Source organism: Sorex fumeus, unplaced genomic scaffold (assembly GCF_029834395.1).
Source record: "Sorex fumeus unplaced genomic scaffold, SorFum_2.1 ptg000095l, whole genome shotgun sequence".
NCBI lineage: Eukaryota > Metazoa > Chordata > Mammalia > Eulipotyphla > Soricidae > Sorex > Sorex fumeus.
In genome coordinates, this window is record NW_026606152.1 from 10,001,228 (window position 1) to 10,024,975 (window position 23,748).

The 23,748-nt window shown below is 48.6% G+C and overlaps 1 protein-coding gene across 2 annotated transcripts in view; it reads left to right on the top strand.

Moving 5' to 3' along the window:
* The first annotated feature begins 14,308 nt into the window (after positions 1 to 14,308).
* FGF9 (fibroblast growth factor 9) overlaps positions 14,309 to 23,748 on the top strand; it is a 42,288-nt gene continuing 32,848 nt past the window's right edge. The window contains exons 1-2 of one of the 2 annotated variants that reach the window (XM_056132834.1): positions 14,309 to 14,720; positions 16,363 to 17,162. In XM_056132834.1, the coding sequence (XP_055988809.1) occupies positions 16,886 to 17,162 (277 nt within the window). In that variant the 5' untranslated portion in view covers positions 14,309 to 14,720; positions 16,363 to 16,885. Of the gene's footprint in view, positions 14,721 to 15,732; positions 17,163 to 23,748 lie in introns of those variants that run through there. The other variant, XM_056132833.1, reaches the window with a different exon arrangement.

Consider the following 23,748-nt stretch of genomic DNA (forward strand, 5'->3'; position numbering starts at 1 on the left):
AAAGGGTGTTGCCCCATTCGCCCTCTCCTCTCTGGAAAGAAAGATGGCGGCCACATGGGAGCCTTGTGGACAGCAGGTATGAGCCGGGGGTGTGGGGGTGACTAAAACCTCATGGGAAAGGGGGCGTTCCGGTCCATCCTTCACGCCCTAACAAGGTCACCAGCTGCCCCCCGCGAGCGGCTCTCCAGCACGGCCACGGCCCCAGAAGCACAAGGACTTAATGCAGAACCCAGCAGCTTGGAGCAGAAAAGTGAAAGGACTATGCGTTAATCCAGGCCATCATGTCTGCCCGGAGGGGAAAGGGTGTTGGTCCCTTCCACCCTCCTCCCTCTGGAAAGAAAGATGGCGGCCACATGGGAGCCTTGTGGACAGCAGATATGAGCCGGGGGTTTGGGGGCAACTAAAACCTCATGGGAAGGGGGGCGTTCCGGTCCGTCCTTCACGCCCTACCGAGGTCACCAGTTGCCCCCCACGAGCGGCTCTCCAGCACGGCCACAGCCCCACAAGGACTTAATGCAGAACCCGGAAGCTTGGAGCAGAAAAGTGAACGGACCATGCGTTAATCCAGGCCATCAAGTCTGCCGGAGGAGAAAGGGTGTTGCCCCATTCGCCCTCTCTTCTCTGGAAAGAAGGATGGCGGCCGCATGGGAGCCTTGTGGACAGCAGGTATGAGCCGGGGGTGTGGGGGCGACTAAAACCTCATGGGAAGGGGGGCGTTCTGGTCCGTCCTTCATGCCCTACTGAGGTCACCAGTTGCCCCCCGCGAGTGGCTCTCCAAAACGGCCACGGCCCCAGAAGCACAAGGACTTAATGCAGAACCTGGCAGCTTGGAGCAGAAAAGTGAACGGACTATGCGTTAATCCAGGCCATCAGGTCTGTCCGGAGGGGAAAGGGTGTTGCCCCAGTCGCCTTCTCCTCTCTGGAAAGAAAGATGGCGGCCGCATGGGATCCTTGTGGACAGCAGGTATGAGCCGGGGGACTGGGGGCGACTAAAACCTCATGGGAAGGGGGGCGTTTCGGTCCGCCCTTCACGCCCTACCGAGGCCACCAGTTGCCCCCCACGAGCGGCTCTCCAGCATGGCCACGACTCCAGAGCACAGAAACCAATTTCTTAACTATCTGACTTTCAGTAGAAATACTTCCAGGGTCAATAAGTAAAATAGCAGAAATCCAAAACCAACATATAATTTTTGAACCCAGCTGTAGAAAGCAAATCACTTCACAATGCTTTGTCAGCATGTCTGATTGGGGGGGGTGGTAAACTCTAAATAATAGTGGTGAATCTTTTATTGAAACAATGAATCTAATCAAAGCAGATAGAGTGTTAACTAGAATTCATCTGCCCCACAGGGACTGGGAGGGGTGGGGGGGTGGGGTTTTTTTGGGGTTCTTCATGGTAAAAAATAAGTTTTGGTAAAGGGAAATGTGCTTGATATTTGCATGACTGAGACCTAAACCTGAGAGTTTTATAACCTTTCCCATGGTGATTCAATAAATAAATAAATAAATAAATAAAATAAATAAAAAATCAAAAAAAGTGCAGAAAATGGAAAACTGACTCACAATCTATGAACAGATGTTAAGAGAAGATCGGGATGAAGCCAAATGGGATAACATAAGAGTTATTGGAGTCCCAGGAAGAAAACCCTGACTAAGAAGAAACCGTCAAAGACATCATTGCTAAGCCATTCCCAGAACTGAAGAACACATGCGACTACATTCAGGAGACTCAAAGGGTACCAGCAAGAAGAAATCCAAATAAAAATACCTCAAGATGCATTCTGACCAAAATGACAAAAACTTTAGACAGAGAAAAAAATCTGAAAGTAGCAAGATGAAAGAAAGATATTGTCTATAAAAGAGCATCCTTAATATTCACGGCTGACTTATCTGATGAAACCCTCATAGCCTGAAAACAGTGATGGGATATAGTAAAAAAAACTCAGTGAAATAAATGCCTCACCAAAAGTGCTTCACCCATCTAGACTTTCATTCATAACAGAAGGAACAACACAGTTTCACAGACAAACAGTTGCTAAGAAATTTCATAGACTCAAAACCGTGGTTACAAGAACAACTAAACAAATCAAGTCCTGTATATATCTACTCAGCCCCTTTCTTTCATTTTTCCCCTTAGATAAAGTATGTCCTTGCTAAGATTGTGTCTGGTTGATATATTGAGAGGTGATAAAGACAAGACAAGTCCCTCAAATACACCAAATTTGGTCAGAAAGAAGGGACAAAACCCCATAACAATAAACTCTCTCAATGTCAATGGACTAAACACACTAATTAAAAGACACAGAGTGGCAGGATGGATCAGAAAATTGAACCCAACATTCTGCTGCCTTCAAGAAACACATCTCAACAGTCAGAGCAAACACAGACTCAAAGTCAAGGCTGAAAAACTATCCTACAGGCAAAAACTCCCATAAAAAAGCTGGGGGGTCCATTGTGGTATTAGACCACATTGATTTCAGACTAAAGAAGGTCAAAGAGAGAGTAAAGGTCATTTCTTATTGTTCAAGGGATCTGTACAGCAGGAAAAACTTACATTACTAAATGTATATGCACCTAATGAGGGACTAGCAAAGTACTTAAAACAAGTACTCATAGACTTGAAGAAAGGCATCAATAGCAACACAATACTAGTGGGAGATTCAATACCGCTTTATCACCTCTTGATAGATCAACCAGACCCAAGTTTAGCAAGGACATACTTTATCTGAGGGAAGACGTGGAAGAAAGGGATTGAGTAGCTATATACAGGACACTTCATTCTCAAAAAGCTGAATACACATTCTTCTCAAGTGTGCATGGGACATTCTCCAAGGTAGATCACATGCTGAGCCACAAAACATACCTCCATAAAATTTCGAAGATAGAGATTGTCTCAATGATCTTCTCAGACAATGATGTGCTGAAAACAGAAATAAATCACACACAAATGGAAAACTAAATCAAGCACCTGGAAATTAAACAGCTCACTATTGAACAACAATTAGAGAGGAAATAAAAAAATTCCTGGAAACAAACGAAAATGAGGACAAGAGTTGCCAAAACTTATGGGACACGGTAAACACTGTGTTAAGAGGAAAGTTTATAGCTCTACAAGTATTCCTCATGAAGGAATTTCGAGCTCACATAAATAACCTAATCTCACAGCTTGAGAGCTTGGAGAATGACCAACAAAAGGAGCTCAATCAGAACAGAAGGAAGGAAATAATAAAACTCAGAGCAGAAATAAACAAGATGGAAACCCAAAAAACAATCTGAAAGATTAATGAAACCAAGAGCTGGTTGTTTGAGAAAATAAACAAGATCGATAAGCTTCTAGCAAGACTCACAAAGAAAGGGAGAGAGAAAACCCTAATAACCGAATCAGAAATGGAAAGGGGAACATCACAACAGAAGCTACAGAAATTCAAAGGATCTTCAGGGATTACTTTGAGAAGCTTTATGCCACAAAACAAGAATACCTCGAGGAAATGGATAAATTCCTGAATTACTATAGTCTCCCAAGGCTGAACCAAGAAGACCTGGAAACCTGAACAGACCTATCAACATAAAGGAAATTGAAACGGTAATAAAAAGTCTCCCCAAGTACAAAAGTCCTGACTCAGATGGATTCACTAGTGAATTCTTCCAAATCTTTAAAGAGGACTTACTCCCAATCCTCTTTAAGCTTTTCCAGGAAATTGAAGCATCACAAACACTTCCAAACAATTTCTATGAAGCAAATATCACCCTGATACCAAAAGCAGACAGAGATACCACAAAGAAAGAGAATTAAACAGATATCCCTGATGAACACATATGCAAAGATCCTCAACAAAATATTAGCAAATAGAATCCAATGACTCACCAAAAAAATCATACACCATGACCACGTAGGATTCATCCCAGGGATGCAAGGATGGTTTAACATTCACAAGTCAATTAACATAATTCATCATATCAATAAAAGAAATAATAAAAACCATATGATCACGTCAATAGATGCAGAGAAAACATTTGACAAGATCCAGCACCCGTTTATGATGAAAACTCTCAGCAAAATGGGCATCGAAGGAACTTTCCTCAATATAGTCAAAGCCATCTTCCATAAGCTCACGGCAACATTATTCTCAATGGGAAAAAACTAAAAGCCTTCCCTCTAAGATCAGGCACAAGACAAGGTTGCCTACTTTTGTCACTCCTATTCAATATAGTACTGGAAGTACTGGCCATAGCAGTTAGGAAAGAAAAAGATATTAAGGGAATACAGATGGGAAAGGAAGAGGTCAAGCTATCACTATTTGCAGACGATATGATACTATACTTAGAAAACCCTAAAGACTCTGTAGAAAACTCCTAGAAACAATAGATGTGTATGGTTAAGAGGCAAGCTACAAAATCAACACCCAAAAGTCCATGGCTTTCTTATATACAAATAACAAAAGTGAAGAAAGAGACATTAAGAAAACAATCCTGTTTACAATAGTACCTCAGAAAATCAAGTACCTCGAAATCAGCTTAACCAAAGAGGTGAAGAACCTATACAAGGAAAATTACAAAACACTACTTCAAGAAGTAAAAGAGGACACTAGGGAATGTAAACACATCTCTTGCTCATGGATAGGGAGGATTAACATTATCAAAATGGCAATACTGCCCAAAGCACTATACAAATTTAATGTGGTTCCTATTAGGATACCCATGACATTTTTCAAAGAAATGGACAAAACACTGTTGAAATTCATAATGGAACAATAAATCTCCATGAAAAGCTAAAACCGTCCTTGGGAAAAAGAAGATGGGTGGCATCACCTTCCCCAACTTCAAACGGTACTACAAAGCAGTAGTAATTAAAACACCATGGTATTGGGCTAGAAACAGACCCACAGACCAATGGAACAGAGTTAAATGTTCTGTCACAGACTCCTAAATATATGACACTTAATCTTTGACAAAGGAGCAAGAAATGTGAAGGGAACAAGGAAAGCCTCTTCAACAAGTAGTTCTGGGAAAACTGGATAGCTACCTGCAAGAAAATGAACTCTAACCTTTGTCTAATGCCAGACACAAAAGTCAGATAAAAGTGGATTAAATACCTCAATATCAGACATGAATCCATAAGGTACAGAGAGGAAAATGTAGGCAGAACCCTCTATATTACTGAAGCTAAAAGCATCTTTAAAGATGAAACACCACTGACCAAGCAAGTGGAAACAAACATAAACAAATGGGACTACATCAAACTAAGAAGCTTCTGTACGTCAAAAGAAACAGTCACCAAAATACGGAAAGAGCCTATGGAGTGGGAAAAATACCCATCAGATAATGGCTAAGTATCCAGGATATACAAGACTCTAGTAGAATAGTTCAAGAAAAAAAAAAAACCTCCAACCCCACCAAAAAATGGGGAGAAGAAATGAACAGAAGCTTCCTCCAAAAAGAAATACAAATGGCCAAAAGGCACATGAAAAGATGCTTCACATTACTAGTCATCAGAGAGATGCAAATCAAAACAACAATGATATATCATCTCACACCACAGAGACTGGCACACATTCAGAAGAACAAAAGCAACCAGTGTTGGCATGGATATGGGGGAAAGGGGACACCCTTTCACTGTTGGTGGGAATGCCTACTGGTCCAGCCTTTCTGGAAAACAATATGGACAGTCCTTCAAAAATTAGAAATTAAGCTTCCATATGATCCAGCAATACCACTTCTGTTAATATACCCTGAGGGTGCAAAAAAACACAGTCGAAATGACATCTGTACCTATATGTTCACTGCAGCACTGTTCACATTAGCCAAAATCTGGAAACAAACCAATGCCCGAGAACAGACTACTGAAACTTTGGCACATCTACACAATTGAATACAATGCAGCTGTTAGGAAAGGTGAAGTCATGAAATTTGCTTATAAGTTGAGTGTCATGGAGAGTATCATGCTAAGTGAAATGAGTCAGAAAGGGAGGGACAGACAAAGAATGGCTGCACTCATTTGTGGAGTATAAAATAACATAATATGAAACTAACACTCAAGGACAGTAGATATAAGGGCCAGGCAGATTGCTTCATATTTGGAGGCCTGCCTCATGACCCGGGGCGGGGTAGGGGGAGGGGGAGAAGGCATCTGGGATAAAAAAGGGATCACTAAGAAAATGATGGTTGGAGGAATCTTTTGGAATGGGAGATGTGTGCTGATAGTAGATAAAGGACCAAACATGCTAACTTCTCAGAGTCTGTATTGCAAACCATGATGCCCCAAAATAGAGAGAGTGTCTGGGAAATACTGTCTGCCATGGAGGCAGTGGGAGGGTGAGAAAGGGAGGTATACTGGGGATATTGGTGGTGGAGAATGTGCACTGGTGGAGGGATGGATGTTTAATCATTTTGTGATTGTAACTCAAACGTGAAAGCTTGTAACTATATCTCATGGTGATTCAATAAAATAAAAAAACTAATAAAGTTTCATAGAAAAAATAATTTATTTTATATTGCTTGTTATAAACAATTTGGTAAAAGAATGATCAAAACTCTTTTCCTACAAGTAAGTTAGTGAAGATATTTGTGTCTCACTATGGGGCCATTAAGCCCTTGTAGAAGAGATTACTAAGAGGTTGTTACAGCTTAAGCCTTCTTTGTTTATATTTTGTTAATCGAGACTGTTAACCAATATATTTTCACCAGTTCTTTTTATGGACTGTTTTTAATCATGTGTCACTACAGAGTGCTTGAGAGAGAAATCATTTGCAAGCAGGATTTTTGCACTTGAAAAATTATTCAGATAAACTCCTGAAACAGAAAGATGCTGTTTCAGAGCCAAAGGATATTTCCTTTGAATCATGATGGATATTTCACAAATGACCTTAATAAATGCTGTGTTGTATTTTTCACATTATTATATGAGAATGCCAGAATTTCTCAAACTCTAACATAGTGTTTCACATTACTTCTTTATAATATTTGTCAAATTTACAGAGTAAGAAGTGGCAGATTAGGGCCAGGCCAGAGAGACAGTACAGGATCATAGGATACTTGTCTTATTTGTTGCTGTGGGTATTGGAACCTGGTTTGAATCTGTGGCATCTAATATGGTATCTGGAATTCCACTAGGGGACACTCCTGAGCACAGAGCTAGGAATAGCCCCAGAGCACTGTTGCTGTGACCCTGGAACAAACAAATGAATAATAAAACCCCACCCATCCACTCAAACAAACAAACAAAACCCCAAATGGTGGCATATTGGCAGTGTTATTTTGTTTTTCTTTTACTGTGAATGGAAATGAACATATATATACTAATGTCTAAGAACTTATTTGTACTTCACTTTCTGTAAATCGACTTCTGTTGTTGGCTATGCATTCAGAGACCACTCCTGACTGGCTCAGGGGACCACATGGTATTCAGAATCAGAAACGGTAGGCTCTGTGCAAAACAAGTGCCCTACTGGCTATGCTATTACCCTAGCCCAAAAGCTTTACCTTTGTTACTCTGTAGCTTTCTTTCCCCCCACCCCTAGCCTCTTTTTTTGCCTGTTTCAAAGTTCTCTCCTTGCCTTTGATTTTCTACATTGCAGCCATGGTGTATGAACTCTTGAAATGATATTCAATGTAGATTTTTGGTATTTCTTCTACCCAGTATTCTCTGAGATTTTTAGATTTGTAACTCAAAGCCCACCATTTGGAATTTTTTTTGTCCATTATTATTTCAAATATTTGTTTACTTTCTTCCCTTCTTCGTTGATAATTTATGCTAGTGTATGTGTGTGTGTATGTGTGTGTGTGTGTGTGTGTGTGTGTGTGTGTGTGTGTGTATTTGGTCCACACCTGGCAGTGCTCAGGGCTTTTTCCTGGCTTTGCACTCAAGGATCACTCTCAATGGGATTAGAGGGACCATATGTGATGCCAGGAATTAAGTTCTTTTTGATTTCATGAAAAGCAAGAGTTCTATCTGCAAGACTATCTCTCCAGTCCCATATTACGCCTTTTGTAATTATCCTACTTATTTGATAATCAACCTGTTTCTTTTTCTTTCAGTTCTTTTTAAATCTTTGCATTACTTTTGAGAAGTTTCTATATGCAAGGTAAAACCTGAACATAGTTTTGATGCTTGTATTTATCTTCAATTAATTAACTTCCTTTGTGGAGGGGGCACACATGGCAGTTCTCAGGACTTATTCCTGACTCTGCTCATATATCACTTCTGTTGGGGATTGGGGAACCACATAGGGTACTGGGATTGAATCTAGGTATGCTGTGTGCAGAGGAATGCTCTACACACAATGAATATTTTCTCTCCGTCCCTTGTTTTTCTCTTTATACTGTGCTGTTACTACTTAGACTATTTTTTTTTTACCATGACTTGCAATTTGTTGAAAGCTGGACATGATGCATTGAGCAAATGTTAATGAGAGAGCTTTAGCGTAAGGTTTTATATTTATCGGGCGAGAAGTTAGGCTGTGTGTTTTGTTTGCTGTAGCTGTGATGTCAGGAACTAAAATTTCCTCTAGTGTCCTTGTTTTTGCCTCTCCTGTTTGGGTTTCCCTAGAGACTCCTTAAATAGGGTCTGAGTCTTGCACTTCTTGTAGCTATAATCCTTGTTATTTCACATGAGTCTGTGGCAGTGGTAATAAAAATCTGGGGGTAGGGTGAATGTTCTATTGTTGCTGTATTTTTTGTTTGTTTGTTTTTTTGTTTGGGGGCCACACCTGTGGTGCTCAGGGTTTATTCCTGGCTCTGTCAAAGGGATTGCTCCTGGCTCTCCTCGTGTCCTAACCTCTATTATCTCTCCATTTCCACTAGTGTTCTTAGGGGCAGTCTGTCTGCAGTAGGTGAGAGCTGGTTATTTCCTTTCCTCTAAATTGGAGGCTACAGAAGGCCAGAGTAAGATATTTCCCTTCACCAAAGTTGGCTGAGTCCTGGTAACATAGTTTTCCTCCAGGGAAGGTTTAGTTACGGGAAGCAGAGTTTTGGGAACGTTTCGGGAAAGTAGGAAAGTTTCCTTCCTCTCCTCTTATGGAGGCAAAGGGAATTCTTTCGAGATCTTCTCAATGAGGACATGAAGAAAAGGGCTCCTGTTTTCAGGAAAGAACAGGGGCTCTTAAGATTTGCCCCTTCAGAGCTTTATTTGTTGCACTTTTATGCCTCACCTGGGCTGGAGCGATAGCACAGCGGTAGTGTGTTTGCCTTGCACACAGCCAGCCCGGCTGAGCAGGGTTTGGTTCCTCCGCCCCTCTAGGAGAGCCGGGCAAGCTACTGAGAATATCTTGCCTGCCTGGCAAACACAGTAACAACAAGTCTCAAAATGGAAACGTTACTGGGGCCTGATTCCATGAACAACAGGATACAGTGACAGTGACAGTGTGCCTCACCTCCTTGGTGCTCAGCACTTACTCCTAGCTCTGCACTCGGATCACTCTGGTGGTGCTCAGGGGACCATATGAGTGCTGGGGATCAAACCTGGGGTTAGGTGCATGCAAGGCAAGTACTCTACCTGCTGTACTATTTTTATATACACCTTTAGAGTTTTTACCTCTCAAGCTGCTTCATATAGAGCCCCCAGGAAACAGTCATAGCCTACCCTGGCACTGTAACCAATCCTAGAGATTTTAGGTCTCTGGTTGGATGCTTTTTCTTCACTACTCTATTACTCTTCAGTGTCTGTCTCATTTTCTGGACACTACTTTGCTCTGTGACCTCAGATTTCTAATGTCCAAAAAGAGCTGTGAAGTTTCAGACCATTCAAAATTTTGGTTCTTGTGTGCTGACAGTTAAGCCTTCCAGATGCTTTCCTTGGCAACTGAAAATTCGATGTAGTTTTTATTTTTCTTATTGATTTGCAAGAGCTCTTTATACATCAGAGAACTGAGCATTTTCTGATGATATAATATGCACATTTAATGACAAAATTGTCATTTATGATTTGAATTTGTTCTTTCTCCCCCATGCAGTCAAAATAATGTTTGGGCATATGGTTGACTTGGTCAACATTCTCTTGGATTCTGTAACATAAGTTGTAGATTTCACACAACTTTGATTATAGAGTAATTCTTCCAAAGTTTCTCCTAAAACTTGTTAAGGTTTCATCTTACATATGCAGATATGTGTTTTATTTAGGTTAAATCTTCCTGTTAAATGTGAAGAATATATCCCACTTATTTTTTTCTCGTTCTTAATACTGTTGTTTCAATTACCACTTACTTATGTTCATTTTGGGTCCAATATGTATTTGGGTCTATTTCCATTCTGTATTATTGATCATTCTCCTTATGTATGTGATAATACTATTGTTTTCATTATTTTAGCTTTAATATTTAAATATACTATATGCGTAGTCACCCCCTTATATTTTCTTATAAGTTTCCAACTTTGGGGGACAATTAAAAAATTTCTGAGTTGGGCACTGAAGGGTCAGGGGTGCCTTGTAAGTGCAAAGGCTGAGTTTGATCCTCAGCACTGTAGCCTTCTGAGTACTGCTAGGTGCAACCCAGGTGGTCCCTGAGTATCACAGAGGAGGATCTGGTGAATTCTTGAATCTCTGGGTCCTAGTGCTGACTCTCCAGCTTGGTTGGCTGAGTATCATGGCCAGTGAGCCTGGAGCTCCTGCTGCTTGGGTGCACACCCCCATAATTTCTTTTCTTCAGAAAAAGTTATTTTAAATTTTGTTTTATTTGGGGCTACTTCTGGTGGTGCTCAGAAATCAAACCCTGTCTTGTCTCTTTGGTATCCCTTCCACAATTTCTATAGTGTTTCTAGTAATAAATGATTTGATATTTTTATTGTGATCATGTTAAGTATTTTTTTATTTATTTATTTTTGTTTGGGGGGAGGCACACTGGGCTGTGCCCAAGGGTTACTCCTGGCTCAGCATTCAGGAATTGCTCCTGACAGTGCTCAGGGGACCATATGGGATGTCAGGGATCGAACCCATGGCAGCTCCACCCATTATACTATCACACTGGCCCTGATGATGTTAAGTTTTTAGATTAATTTAGGAATGATGGCAAACTTAGCAAATTGAGTTTACTCTCTTAATAATATCATATGCCTTTCCATTTGTTCATGCCTTTTTTTTTCTTTTATAATGCTAGAAGACTTTAAAAATCCTTCCGGAAGGCCGGAGAAAGAATTGAGGAGTGGGGGGCACATCCTGTCCAACGAGGCCTCAAGGTGGATGCCTGCACTCTGCAGGGCCTGAACACTGAGCATGGGGCACTAAGTCCCCAGTCCCTGAAACAGGCTGAAAGGGAACTTGGAGTGCTTCTGGGCCCCATGAGCACTGCTTGGGAGCACCCTTTTTCTTTACATGATTTTGCATAGTTTTGTCAATTTATCCCCAGGAATCTTATTCAGGCCAGGCTGAAGCACTGGTTTCCTCCAGGGCTGTATCTGGCAATGGTCCCATGTGGAGGAGTCTGTGGTCCTGATGTGTCATTAGTTCAGGACCACATAGGGACCACATGGAGTGATCAGGGTAGACACATGCAAAGCATGAACCTTGCTTCTGTACTCTTTAGCCCCTCGTGACACCTTTGAGCAGATCAATTATATATATGAATATAAACTATTGATATATATTTATTTTATGAAAACAAGCTATTTAAATAAATATATATTATGACGGGGAACACCTACAGTGAATGCTCAATTTTGGCGATGCTTAAAGGACCATGTGATCCTGGGAATGAAATCTAGGTCCCACCACATGCAAGATATGTGCTTTTGTGGCGACTGGCAAAGTGTGGAGGTGAATAACTCTTTTCTGGATGATCGCTTTAAGTTTGTGGAACTGCGGAGCCTAGAGGTCACGACTCAATAAACCAGAATAAGGTAGTTTTTATTTTTACTTGAGCCATACATAGCCCTTAAATAGTTTGTAGTATAGCACCGTAGCACTGTCCTCCCGTTGTTCATCAATTTGTTTGAGTGGGCACCAGTAACGTCTCCATTGTAAGATTTGTTGTCACTCTGTTTTTGGCATATCAAATATGCCATGGGGAGCTTGTCAGGATCCTCTGTGCAGGCAGGATACTCTCAGTAGCTTGCCGGGCCCTCTGAGAGGGACAGAGGAATCGAACACAGGTCGGCTGGATGCAAGGCAAACGCCCTACCCGCTGTGCTATCCACTCCAGCCCAGCTTACAGTATAAAGTAAAATAATGTCTATCACCATAGAAGACAGTGTTGCCAAGGTTCTAGTATCTGTGAATGTGGCTCCACTGTGGCAATTGGCATGTTACTTAATCTCTGTAAGTGGATATTCTGACATGTAAAATGTGACAATACTAGTATGACTATCTTAAAAGCGAGTTTTGAGAGGCATTGGTGGAGAGTCAACAGTAAAACACATGTGTTACATGCAAGAGATCTAAGTTAAATGCGGTATACTGCAAAACAAATGACTCAACAAACCAGAATAAGGTAGTTTTTATTATTAAAATGATAAAGTACAAAAAAATGTAATAGATTGCATGAAATGCTGTAATCAGTCAATGAATGTTTGCCACACAGTTCTGTCTTCTAAATTTGGGGCACCAATCTAGTTCATGGGGTAAGACTAGGAACAGGCTTCAATCTTCTCAAGTCATTTCCCTTCTCTACTTCTAATTCCAAACAAAAGCTCACGGACGGAAGGATGGAAGGTTGGTTTGAGGGTGATTGGGGAAAGAGGATATGGAACAACAGAAACCCAGTTACAATTTTTACTGTAGGGAAGAAATGAAGGATCTTGTGGTGACTGGCAAAGTGTGGAGGTGAATAACCCTTTTCTGGATGATCACTTTAAGTTTGTGGGAACGGCAGAGCTTAGAGGTCATTTTCATAGTCATGGGCCATAAGCCCATCATTGCATCCCTTTTCAGGGCCTGCCATAGAGGGATGCAAAGCACCGGAAGTAGTGTAGGGTTTAGAAGCCAAGACTTTATCTGTTAATCCCAATTTAGTTGTTCTAGGCTCATTTCTTTGTGCTGGGGAACCATGGAAGTGCCTGGGATCGAACCCAGGTTTCCCATTGTGCCATCTATCGAGGGCCCCTCTAGTGCTCATTTCTTTCCCTCTCTCTACTCATCTTGTCATTTATTCTCATCTGGCTTAAAATTGTTGGCATTAAAGAAGGAAGACAAACTGAAAGAAGGGAAAATAAGAGGGAGTAAGGCTATTTGAGGGAAGATGAATAGGAGAGGTTTAGGACTGAAATAAGTAATAGAATTTGCTGACTACCTCACAGGCAGAAATCCATGGGGAAGTGCATTGGGAACAATATAGTAATAGTTACTTTTGGAGGAGGGAGCCACATCCGATGGTGCTCAAGGATTTCTCTTGGCTCTGTGTTCAAGGGTTCTTTTGTAGTGTCAGGGATTGAATCCAGGCTGGCTGTGTGCAAGCCAGGCAGATTATCCCCCACTATCTCTCCGCCCCCTAGCTACTATGTCTTCAGTGTCAATTGTCTGCTGTTGATTTGATACATAGTTTACCTTCTATTCCTGGCAATCATCTTCCAAGGCAGGTCCTTAATGCACGGCCACAGTCCTCTGAAGAGCTAAACAACGACAAACTAAAAAAAAAAAAACTTGTCAAATATAAGAACTGGCTAGGCTCTAGGCATTCAGTGCCAGGCAGGGCTGGAAGACCTCTGCAGGAAGCCAGTGGGATGGGTTCCTGAGAACTAGGATCCGTGAAGTCAAGGGCATTATTTCTATTACTTGTAATAGGAAAATGACCAAACAGACTGAGAAACGTAAGGGGCAACTTAAAGGGCCCAGGGAATAACGGCTGAGCTCGGAATGCAGAGTTCTGCTGGCAGAGCCAGCTGCCCCGGAAAGAGACTCCCTGAAGAGGCTGCTTCATTCCAGCCGGCAAAGTGCTGGGTCAGCGACTTGCTTTCCGCCTTGCCCTCACTGATGCAGGGCTTTTGGGAGCGAGTCAGGAGCCTGTGAGATTCGGAAGCGGTCTTCGCTCCCGGGCTGATGGTCTTACACGGGTCGAGGTACTCGGTGGGACACCGCGGATGGGCACGGTCCCAGGGCTATATCTCCAGTGCAAACACACACGTGCTGCTTGTCGCATCGCTTCTACATACGCCCACCCTCCCGCCCTTTTCCTTCCGGAGGTTTTAGGAAAAAAGTCACCAACCCATGTGTTTGCAACCAAGAGGTCGCGGAGCGCCCCTGGGTGAAGACGCAGCGCGGCGTTGCCGCCAGCATGATTACTGCATGCTCCTCGATGGGTCAGAACAAGTGACTTTTCCTTTCCGACTTCCCTGCGCCTGAGCAGTTGCGGCGGCGGCTGAGGGGCTGCTGCAAAACCACCCTGCAGGGCTCCTGCGCTTCACCTACGCCGGCGAGACGCACGGGGGCAGCTCTCCGGATGCCCAATGGCCCGGGACTGCGGCAAAGGGGCGTGGAAAGGGGCGAGGGCACGGCCGCCTCGCCCCTCTCCGCCCGCTGGCTGAAGCCCGAGCTAGCCCCCAAGCCCCCCGGGGCGCCCGGGCCTCCCACACCGCCCACGCCCCAGAAATCTGCACGTTCATCACCTTGCGGAGAAAACCGCCAGCCAGCCCCAGTTTTCACGTCCGGGTTTTAGCCAAGGACTCCTACGGGACTGCTCCCCGTGCAAACAAAAAAACAGACCCAAAGGTCTGGCTCGTGTCCCCGCCGCAGGGCTCCTCCCGGTCGCCCACCGCTGGTCGTCCGCGCGTCTGGCCGTGCGGGCGGTGCTCAAGTCTCGGTAACTTTGACCACGCGAACCCCGCGACTCGGGCTTTCCTAAGACAATGTGAACAAAGAGAAAAGGGGGAGCGAGGGGCCCGCGAGGGCTGGGAAGGGGGGAGGGGAGAGAGAGAGAGAAAGAGAGAGAGAGAGAGAGAGAGAGAGAGAGAGAGAGAGAGAGAGAGAGAGAGAGAGAGAGAGAGAGAGAGACACTGTGTGTCTGCCCGTGTCCGCGTGCGCGCCCTCCGCCTGCGTTCGATGCCCGCGGCACTGGTGCCCGGGGCCCCGCCAGACGCAGCGTGCGCGGACCCAGCGCTGTAAGGGCCCTGGCGGCCCGGGGCAGCGGGTTTCTTTGTCCCGGGCTTTGGCCCGGCGCGAAGGTCCTACGGCTAGCAGACTCCCGGGCAGAGGCGAGGACGCTTAGGCCCGCACGGACCGCCCCGAAGGGCAGAGTAGGAACAAGTCGCTTGCAGCCGGGGGCGCCCCCACCTCAAGTTCCAGCACCTCTCGCCCAGCGGCAGGCGGAGGTTCGTGGAGGGCAGCGGCACTGGAACTTGCCAGCGCTTTTCCGAGGCGAAAGGGGGCGAAGCTTGGCACTAAATTGCCCTAGTTGGGGGTGGGGAGGGATGGGGTGGGGGTAGGGAGTCCCCTGGCGCGCCGTCCTTCACCCCGACTCTCCGAGACGCGCGGTAGTGGAACTCAGAAGATACAGACGGTGCTCTGGCGCCCCCACCGCCAGCAGCGCCGCGGCTGGACCGGTTTGGAGCTCCCACCCAAAGCTCCCTCTCGGTAAACCCACAACGAACCCAAACGGCGGCAGAGGACACGTCTGCGTTCGCATCCTCACACCCGCCAGTCTTAGCTGCAACGTAGGTTGTGTGTCTGTGCCTGGCAGAAGAAGGCGAGAGGAGCTCCAGCGTCCGCTCACGTTTATTAAATCAAGCCCCGCTCCCCCATTCCCCACCAACTCACTCAACTTTCACGTTATAACGTGATGCAACATGACAGAGCCCGGCGTGGACTAGCCTCCCAGTTTTCGCCCGCGCCTCCGAGAGAGAACTTATTCTGCCAGGCCGCCTTCAGCTCCGCGGGGGACGCGGGCTAGCTGCCCTCGGGCTCCCGGGGATCTTCCTTTGTACGCGGTGCTCCGGCGGCGGGCGGCGGCGGCTGCGCCCGGGAGGTCCCGCGCTCCGGCACGCCGCGCCAGGCCTGCCGCAGAGCGATGCGGGCTGCGCGGACGGACGCTAGGACCGCGGGGAACCCTGGCGGCCGCGGCGCTACCTTAAACCCAGCCCAATGCCGCTGCCTGCGCCACTCTGCGCGCCGGCGGGGGCTGCGCAGGAGGAGCGCTCCGCCCGGCTCCAACGCTCCCGAGCCGGCGCGGCGACACCTGTTCGCGGCAGCCCGGGCGGCACGCGAGCTCCCGACGCGGCTCTCCGCCTCGCCGCCCGCCACCCGCCGCAAGCCGATGGACGCCTGCCGGTTCTCGGAGCATTCTGGAGACTAGCTTCGCACACCCAAAGTTTTTCCTTTCTTTTTTGCTTTACGATCATTTTCATTATTTCTATTATTATTTTTGGAGGAGGAGGAGGAGGGGGGGCGCGGCCGGGCGGGGAAATCTGTCGCCTCCACCAACGTGAGATTTTTCTTTCCCCTTGAAGGATTCGTGCTGATGTCTGCAGAGTCGGTTAGAGTAAAAACAGCGCATGCCTTCCTGGAGTCAGGATCCGTGAATTCTGACGTAGCCCGTGCATCTTAAAAATCCCTATAATAACGCCTAGGCATTTAAGTCGTTATGGTCATTCAGATCGCAAACCAAATGGAGCAACTACGGATTTTGTCCCTTACGATGGCCGGATGGGATGAAGACCTTCTTGCCTGCTAAGAGCTGGGAATCTATCTATAGATACATAGATATGTTTATCAGTATGTCAGTGTGTGAGTATAAAGTGGTGGTTTCTTAGACTATCAGTGGTTTGACCTTGAACCTGTGCCAGTGAAACAGCAGCTTACTTTTATTTATGCATTTAATGGATTGAAGAAAAGAACCTTTTTCCCCTTCCCCCCACCCTTCTCTCTGCAACGGCAGACTGCGAGGGGAGTTGGATATACCTCGCCTAATATCTCCTGGGCTGACACCATCATTATTGTTTATTCCTGCGCTCCGAAAGCCGAGTCCTCTTGATGGCTCCCCTAGGCGAAGTTGGGAACTATTTCGGCGTGCAGGATGCGGTTCCGTTTGGGAATGTGCCCGTGCTCCCGGTGGAGAGCCCGGTTTTGCTAAGCGACCACCTGGGTCAGTCCGAAGCCGGGGGTCTCCCCCGGGGACCCGCAGTCACGGACCTGGATCATTTAAAGGGGATTCTCAGGCGAAGGCAGCTCTACTGCAGGACTGGATTCCACTTAGAGATCTTCCCCAATGGCACTATCCAGGGAACCAGGAAAGACCACAGCAGATTCGGTAGGTATGCCGTTTAACCCTTCGGTGCCCGGACCGAGGGCGCCCTTGGTCCTAAGGGCCGAGCAGGCAGTGGCCGGGAGGGCTGTGCGGGGCGCGGGATCGACCCTTCTTGGAGTCTGATGTCACTCTGTCTTTCGGTCCGGACAGATTTTACAAAAAGGCTAACAATTTCTTTTAAAAGTCTCCGTGCCGCGGGCACGGATGCGGGTCTGCACCGAAAGCACCCCCTTCCCCCCAAATGTTAAAAAGAGGGCATGGTTTATAAATATAACCGGGCCCTTAGCTCTTCGACTTCGGGTCCGCCCGGAGGTCGCGGTTTGGGAAGTTTCTTTGGAATCAGATGGATTCCGCGAGTTCAACGCTTTAATCATTAACTACTGAGAACTTAAAAATGCATTTCCCCAGAGCCCTGCTTCTCCTCTGGTGCTCCGAAGTAGTTTTCTCCCCTTCCTCTTTTTGAACCGTAAACGGGGATTTTAAAGCCCGGTGGGCGAAGGTCCTTGATTGTTTGCCAGGGTGCGGACTCCAGTTTCTCTAGGAAGGCGGGTGGGGGTGGGGGGCGGCAGGGTCAGGACGCCCTCCCCGAGGACACCTTGTACCTGTGCTAGGTGCTTTCTGTCGCACGAGCCTGGTGCGGGGCTCCTGCAGCTAGGCTCTGTGCGCGCGCAAGACCAGCGAGCTGATTTTAAAGGGCATTCCAGGGTCTTTTTTCCCATGGAGGGTATTTGTGACTCAGCAGTGAGGACTGCACAACTGGAGAGTATGACTGTCCCCTTGTATGCCCGCTGCACACACGTGCCTGCGGGACCAGCGCGAGCTCGGCTGTACAGTCAGTGAGCACATTCCCATGGGGGTTTGGGGAGAAGGGGACTCTTAGTACCCCTCCCCAGTTCCTTACCCAAACGAAAATCAACCCCCAACCTCCACCCTCACCCCCAGACTTGCCAGAGCGGGCAACCAGGCTGTTGGAAGGAGTTAACTTCTGATGAACCCACCTGACAACACTTAAACTAGGTCGTAAAATTCAAAGTCCTGGGGGATTTTTCTTCCCCATACTTGAATGCCAGATGTGGAGCCGGAGCTTAGCCATGCCGTTGCTCGGGGAGGTGGACGGTGCCAGGAGGTGAGACGGAGTCAGGCCTGGGGTGGAAATGGGGCGTCTCTGCACACTCAAGGCTCGGACAGCGTTCCCCCGGCTCAGCCCCGCGCCGCAGCCGGGATACGGGACCCGCGAGCGTTCCACCGGGCGGTCTTCTCCTCCGTTTCCCTCCTGGAGCTCGGGCCGGCGCGGTTAAGTGATCAGGCGGCACTCGCAACTCCCCGCTCCCCTCTTTGCAGAAGTGAACGCAGCTCGGGTTGCTGCCAAACGGAGACGAAACTTCAGGAGAAGTGCGGGTTCCCGGCCGCTTTAAGGCCGTCGGCGTACCCGGCGTGCGCCAGACCCCGGCTAACGGGAGGCCGGGGGTGGGAGGGCGAAGGGTCGAGCCCGGCGCGTCTGCCCGCGCGCGTCGTGGTCGCAGCCGCCAGGAGAGGGCCCGCGTGCAGCGGGGATGGCCCCGCGTCGGCCACGCCGAGCTCCCGCGCGCCCGGCGGGCAGGTGCCGGCTCTGCAGCCCGAGCCCCGCGGCGCAATGGGCGGCCGCCCGCCGGCTCCGCGTGGTCCTAAAGGCGCTCCGCTTCTTTTCCCCTTTCGGCCCAGCCCGGGTGCGCCCTTGGAGGAGGCGAGGATTGCTGGTGTGCGGGATGGAGGGCGGAGGCTGGCACCAGGCGGGCCGCGCGGAGGGAATTTTCCCAGGGTTTGGGCCGAGTGGAGTCCCTGCGCTTTCCCTTTGTGTGCGAGTGCGGGGCTGGCGGGGCTGACCGCCGCCTCCCCGGGCCGCGCGGTCTGGGCCGTGTGGGAACCGCTGAAGCGCGCGCCGCGGCGGGCGGGCGAGCGGGTAGCGGAGCCGTGCTCCTCGGGGCTTTCCCCTCCGCAGCGCGCAGCCCCGGCTCGGAGTCTCCGGACTCCCCGGCGGCCGCGAGGTGGGTGGGTCGGTCGTGGGCCAGGAGGCCCGAGTCGCCGCCGGAGGAGTGTTGCGCGGTTGCGGTGCGGGGGAGGGGGTGACACAAAGGATCTCGGAGGCGGGTGGAGGGGGCGGCGTGCTATTGTTAGCGGCTTTAGGAGCCCAGCTGCTGGCCCACGGACCGGCTTCCCCGAGCCTCCGCGGCAGGGAGGTGGGTCCGGGGACCCGCAGCGCGGTGGGCGGCTTTCATTGTGTGAATCGCCCGCGCCGATCGTCGGGAGAGCATCGGGGCGGCCCGGGTGCAGCCTCCCCCGGCTGGGGTGCGGGGAGACGTGGGGGGGGGGCGCAAGCCCGCCCCCCGCCTCAGATTTTTTTTTTTAAATGCAGTCACCTTAGCATAGGGCATTTATTTGCCACACGCATTGCAACCGAGTCCAGAAATCCGGCAGCTCTACCACCAGGGGAATGAGAGGATGCGAGGAGGTCACGGTGGAGGCCGCCTTGGGGTCCCAACGGGCGAACGGCGAGCGCCGAGTACAGATCTAGACTCGCGGCCCCACCCCACCCGCTCCATGCTCCCGAGTCCCAGAGGGTGAAGAGGGGAGCTGGCTGGCAGGTGCCATCCGCGCTCGGGGCCTCGCTGGGCACAGCGGGCCGGGCTGATGGGGCAGGCTCATCCCGGGTTACGGTAGGGGGCGCCGGGCCGTAAGCCACAGGGCCGTCCTGAAGGGGGGCCGGGGAAGGGCTCTGCGGGCGCCCCGCGGTGCAGCTCTCGCTGCGCTCGGGATAGAGCTGAGTGGGTGGCTGTGCGCATTGGGGGTGGGGAAAGAGGGTGCGGCTGCAGGGTTATTTAAGTCTTTCATCCGGCTGCAGTGAGAGCGGCCCCCGGGGTGACAGCAGCGCCTCGGTCTCCAGCTGCTGCCGCTGCGGCAGGTCCCAATATTAGCAACCTCTGTAGAGCGTGTGCGTGCCTAGCCTCGGCCCCGCGGGAAGGCGGGTGCCTTCGGGCGCTAGGACCCCGCGGCGCGGCCCAGGAGGGCTTCAGAAGTCCCGGGCACCCGGGCAGCTGAGCTGCTGCTGACATTCTCACCTGACGTTGGGCCCTGTGCCGCTGCCCGCCACCTCCCCTCCTGCCCTCTGCCCCGCTAGGCGGCCTGGATCTCCTGGCCCCTACGCTGCTCCTCTGGACAGCCACTGCAGCTCTAGCTCCTCTCTTGACACTGGGCTGGGTTTACATCACGGTGGGAACTGAAGGTGCGTTTTGCACCTGAAAGGCAACGGGAGCCTGGAAACGGGCTGCTGGGAGCCGTTTATTGCCTCCCTCTCTCCTTCCCCCACCCCCTGCATGCCACTGCAGGTGACTGCAGCTGCTGGGGATAGTGCTGGTGACTCCGCAGTGGCAGTGTGGGGGTGGGGGAAGCTTTTCTCAGTCCCCGCTGGAGCTGCGGCATTGACAGTCCCGGTGAGGCCTGTAGGGAGCCCTTAGATTTCAGCTTGGGGGATAATGCTGAACGTGAAGAAAACGAGTCTTTCTGGGTAATGGGCGGGGGAGAGAGAGCACCAAACTTTCTAAGCATGCTTGTCTTTGGAGCGTCTGGAAGGCGGGAAGGAGTGTGCAGAAAATTATTTGCAGACGGGGGCTTCATCATCATCATCATCATCATCATCATCATCATCATCATGGCGACCACTGGGCCTGACCTGCTGTTCCACGTGGCGCAGGAACCTTAGGATTGATCTGTTCTTGGTGGAAAGATGACTGCATCTGAGCTGCCAGCGCCCTGGGTGGGCCCTCAGCCGACCCTGAGCAGCAGGTTTTCATATGTTTCATCTTCACTTTCATCAGGGACCCCCAGTGTACCTTGATAGGGCTGCCCCCGCCCCTCCCCCCAATGGGCCAGGGAGTCAGGTCGCAATGGTATGGCCCTACCCCTGCTTTTCTCCTTGAGGAAAAACACCTTAGTTGTAGGGTTTCGCAAATGCAGAACTTCTGTTGAGTGCACCTGACACTTCATTTTCTTACCATGTGAAAGACACGCCACATAAGGAGCTGTTGGCACAGTGGCCTTAGACCCTTGAGAGACTGCGGGGGCTCTGCTCAGCTCAGGTTCCGGGTAGGCATTTCCCGGTGAGTCCTTAAGGTCTGTGTCACTCCAGCCTGACTGAAGGGGCCTCTGAGAGGGACAACTCTGGGGTGGGGTTTCAGGAGGGGTGATCTCTCCCTGCCCTTCCTGCTTCTCCATGGCTTGGGTCTGCACTTTCTTGTCCTCTGAAAAATGTGCATCTGCAATGTATTGGAGGCTTTGAGGTTAGAACATGGGCCTTGTGCTGGTGCAGCCTTGGCTTGCTTCCTCCTCCAATTCCCTGGGCCTGACCTTGTTATGGCCTCTTGCAGTGACCTGGTTTAGTTGGCTTAGTCCTGCACTTGACCCAGTGCTGGGACCCAGTGGAGTGTGGACCAGTTTCCTGAAATGCTCCCAGGAACTGCTGTGACTTGGGAGCCGTAATGACCTTGGGCTGTTTCCCATCTCAGGGACCCAGTGTACTTGTCCTCATCAGGAATTGGGTGCTGCAGTGAAAGGCTATGGCTGAGAGGCCTCAGTCTCTGCCCTGTGCTTCCTGGACTCCCCCATCACACAACCCATTCCTGTCCCTCTTCTGGCCGGAGGATGTCCTGGCTGTAACTCAAGAGGAGAGAAAGGCCACAGTGGCACAGTGTGACCATGGTCTCTTGTCATAGTCTTAATTATAGCCACAATCCCAGATTCCTTCCCTCCCTCTCTTCTCTACTTCCCATGACCCCCTTATTTCCTCCTCTTCTTTCTCTTTCCTTTTTTTTTCTTCGTCTCTCTTTGATCATTAAACATGAAAGTGTTCCTGTACCAACACCTTCTCCTGAATGCTTGTGGCATGAACCAGCCCCCATGGATGCTCATATGACACAGAAGACCTGGGCAATGGGACCCTCTTAAGGGAGAAAAGTGAGGCACTTACTTGGCACTGGCTCATGCCTAAGTCATTGAGCAGGTTGAGGTGATGGAGCTTGTTGTGAACAGGATGGTACCAGGAATAGTAGTGTTCTCCCTGGGGCTGACTAGCATCCTCTTGGCAAGCTGCCACACCTTTCTGACCTTGCAGCATTGGCAGCTGCAGGGATGTCTGTATCTTATTATTTGGGGGTATCCTTATCTTGTGTCACTGAGGTGAACTTAAAGATCTGTGTTGGGGGCTGGAGAGATAATTTAGGGGTAATGGATCTTGCTTTGCATGCGGTTTACCCTCATTCTGTCCTGGCATCACATACAGTCCCCTGAGCCCCGCCAGAAGTGATTCCTGAGCACAGAACCAGGAGAAAGCCCTGAATGTTGCTTAGTGTAGTCCCCTGCCTTTGCCATACATGGGATTGGGGGTGATAGTGTGGTGGTTGGGGTGCTTGCCTGGTGTGCATCCTGTCTTGTTTGATCTTCAGCATAGCATGTTTCCCAGGGGTGACCCTAATCAGAGCCAGGATTTACCCTTCACTTCACTGTGCACTGGGTATTGATACCCCAAACCCGCAAATAAAGCTGGGCCATTCTTTTGATTTTCAAGGAGCTTCAAAGATATGGATGACTTGAAGTGATAAAATCTTTGTTATCTGAGGTCACTCACTAATTCATTGCTTCTCACATGGAGAACTTTTGGGAGCCAGCCCACACTGATTCCCTCTGCCAAGTCTGAGTGAACCCTTATCATTGACACTGACCATGACTTGAACATCGCTCTCTCTTTTTCTCTCTCTCTCACTGTGTCCCTTGCCACTGTGTCATTTTCTTTTTCTTTTCTCATATTAGCTCTCTGGAGGTTTGAGACTTAGATGGTCTCTGAGTCATCATATATTCTCAACACATGGCATGGTAGCCTATTGATTTAATAAAAAATGGAATATGAATTAGAGTTATTTTGCTAATGCCAGAAAATAAACAGGATATAGATAACTTAATATTTTTATTTCCACAGTATACAACCACAATAATAATAATTTCAGAATGGGTGCCATTCAAAATAAAAAGCTTCGTGCTCTCTCTTATTTGCACGTGTACCAACAGTTTGGATACTTTGTCTCCATGTAGTGCAGATGCCCCCCTCTGTAATTTTGATTGAATGAACACTTATCTGACAGAGCCTTTGATGCTTCTAGTATTGCCCACTGGGATTTGTGGTGCTAGGTTTAGGTAAGCTCTTCTGGTGTCCAGTAAGGGCTTGTCTGTATAAATATGGCACATGGAAATCACAGTAGATGAAAAACAGGTAAAACCAGCAGCAAGGTGTGCTTAATAATTAAGGGATCTGCAGTCTGATTGCTTGGGGGCAAGTTATTTAATACTCTTAAACCTCAATTTCCCCATTTGTACATGGGAGATTAATATATTGTCATGCCAAGGGGGTTCTGAGCATTGCAGAGAAGGCCTGTTGCTGGTACAGGTGAAGTAGTCAAATCTTCCAGCATTTCTGGTTTTCACTGTTGTGATCAGGACTGTTTTGCAGACCTATCAAGTGATTTAGTGAAATGACACTCACCCTATTTTGTGGTTGGGCTTGATG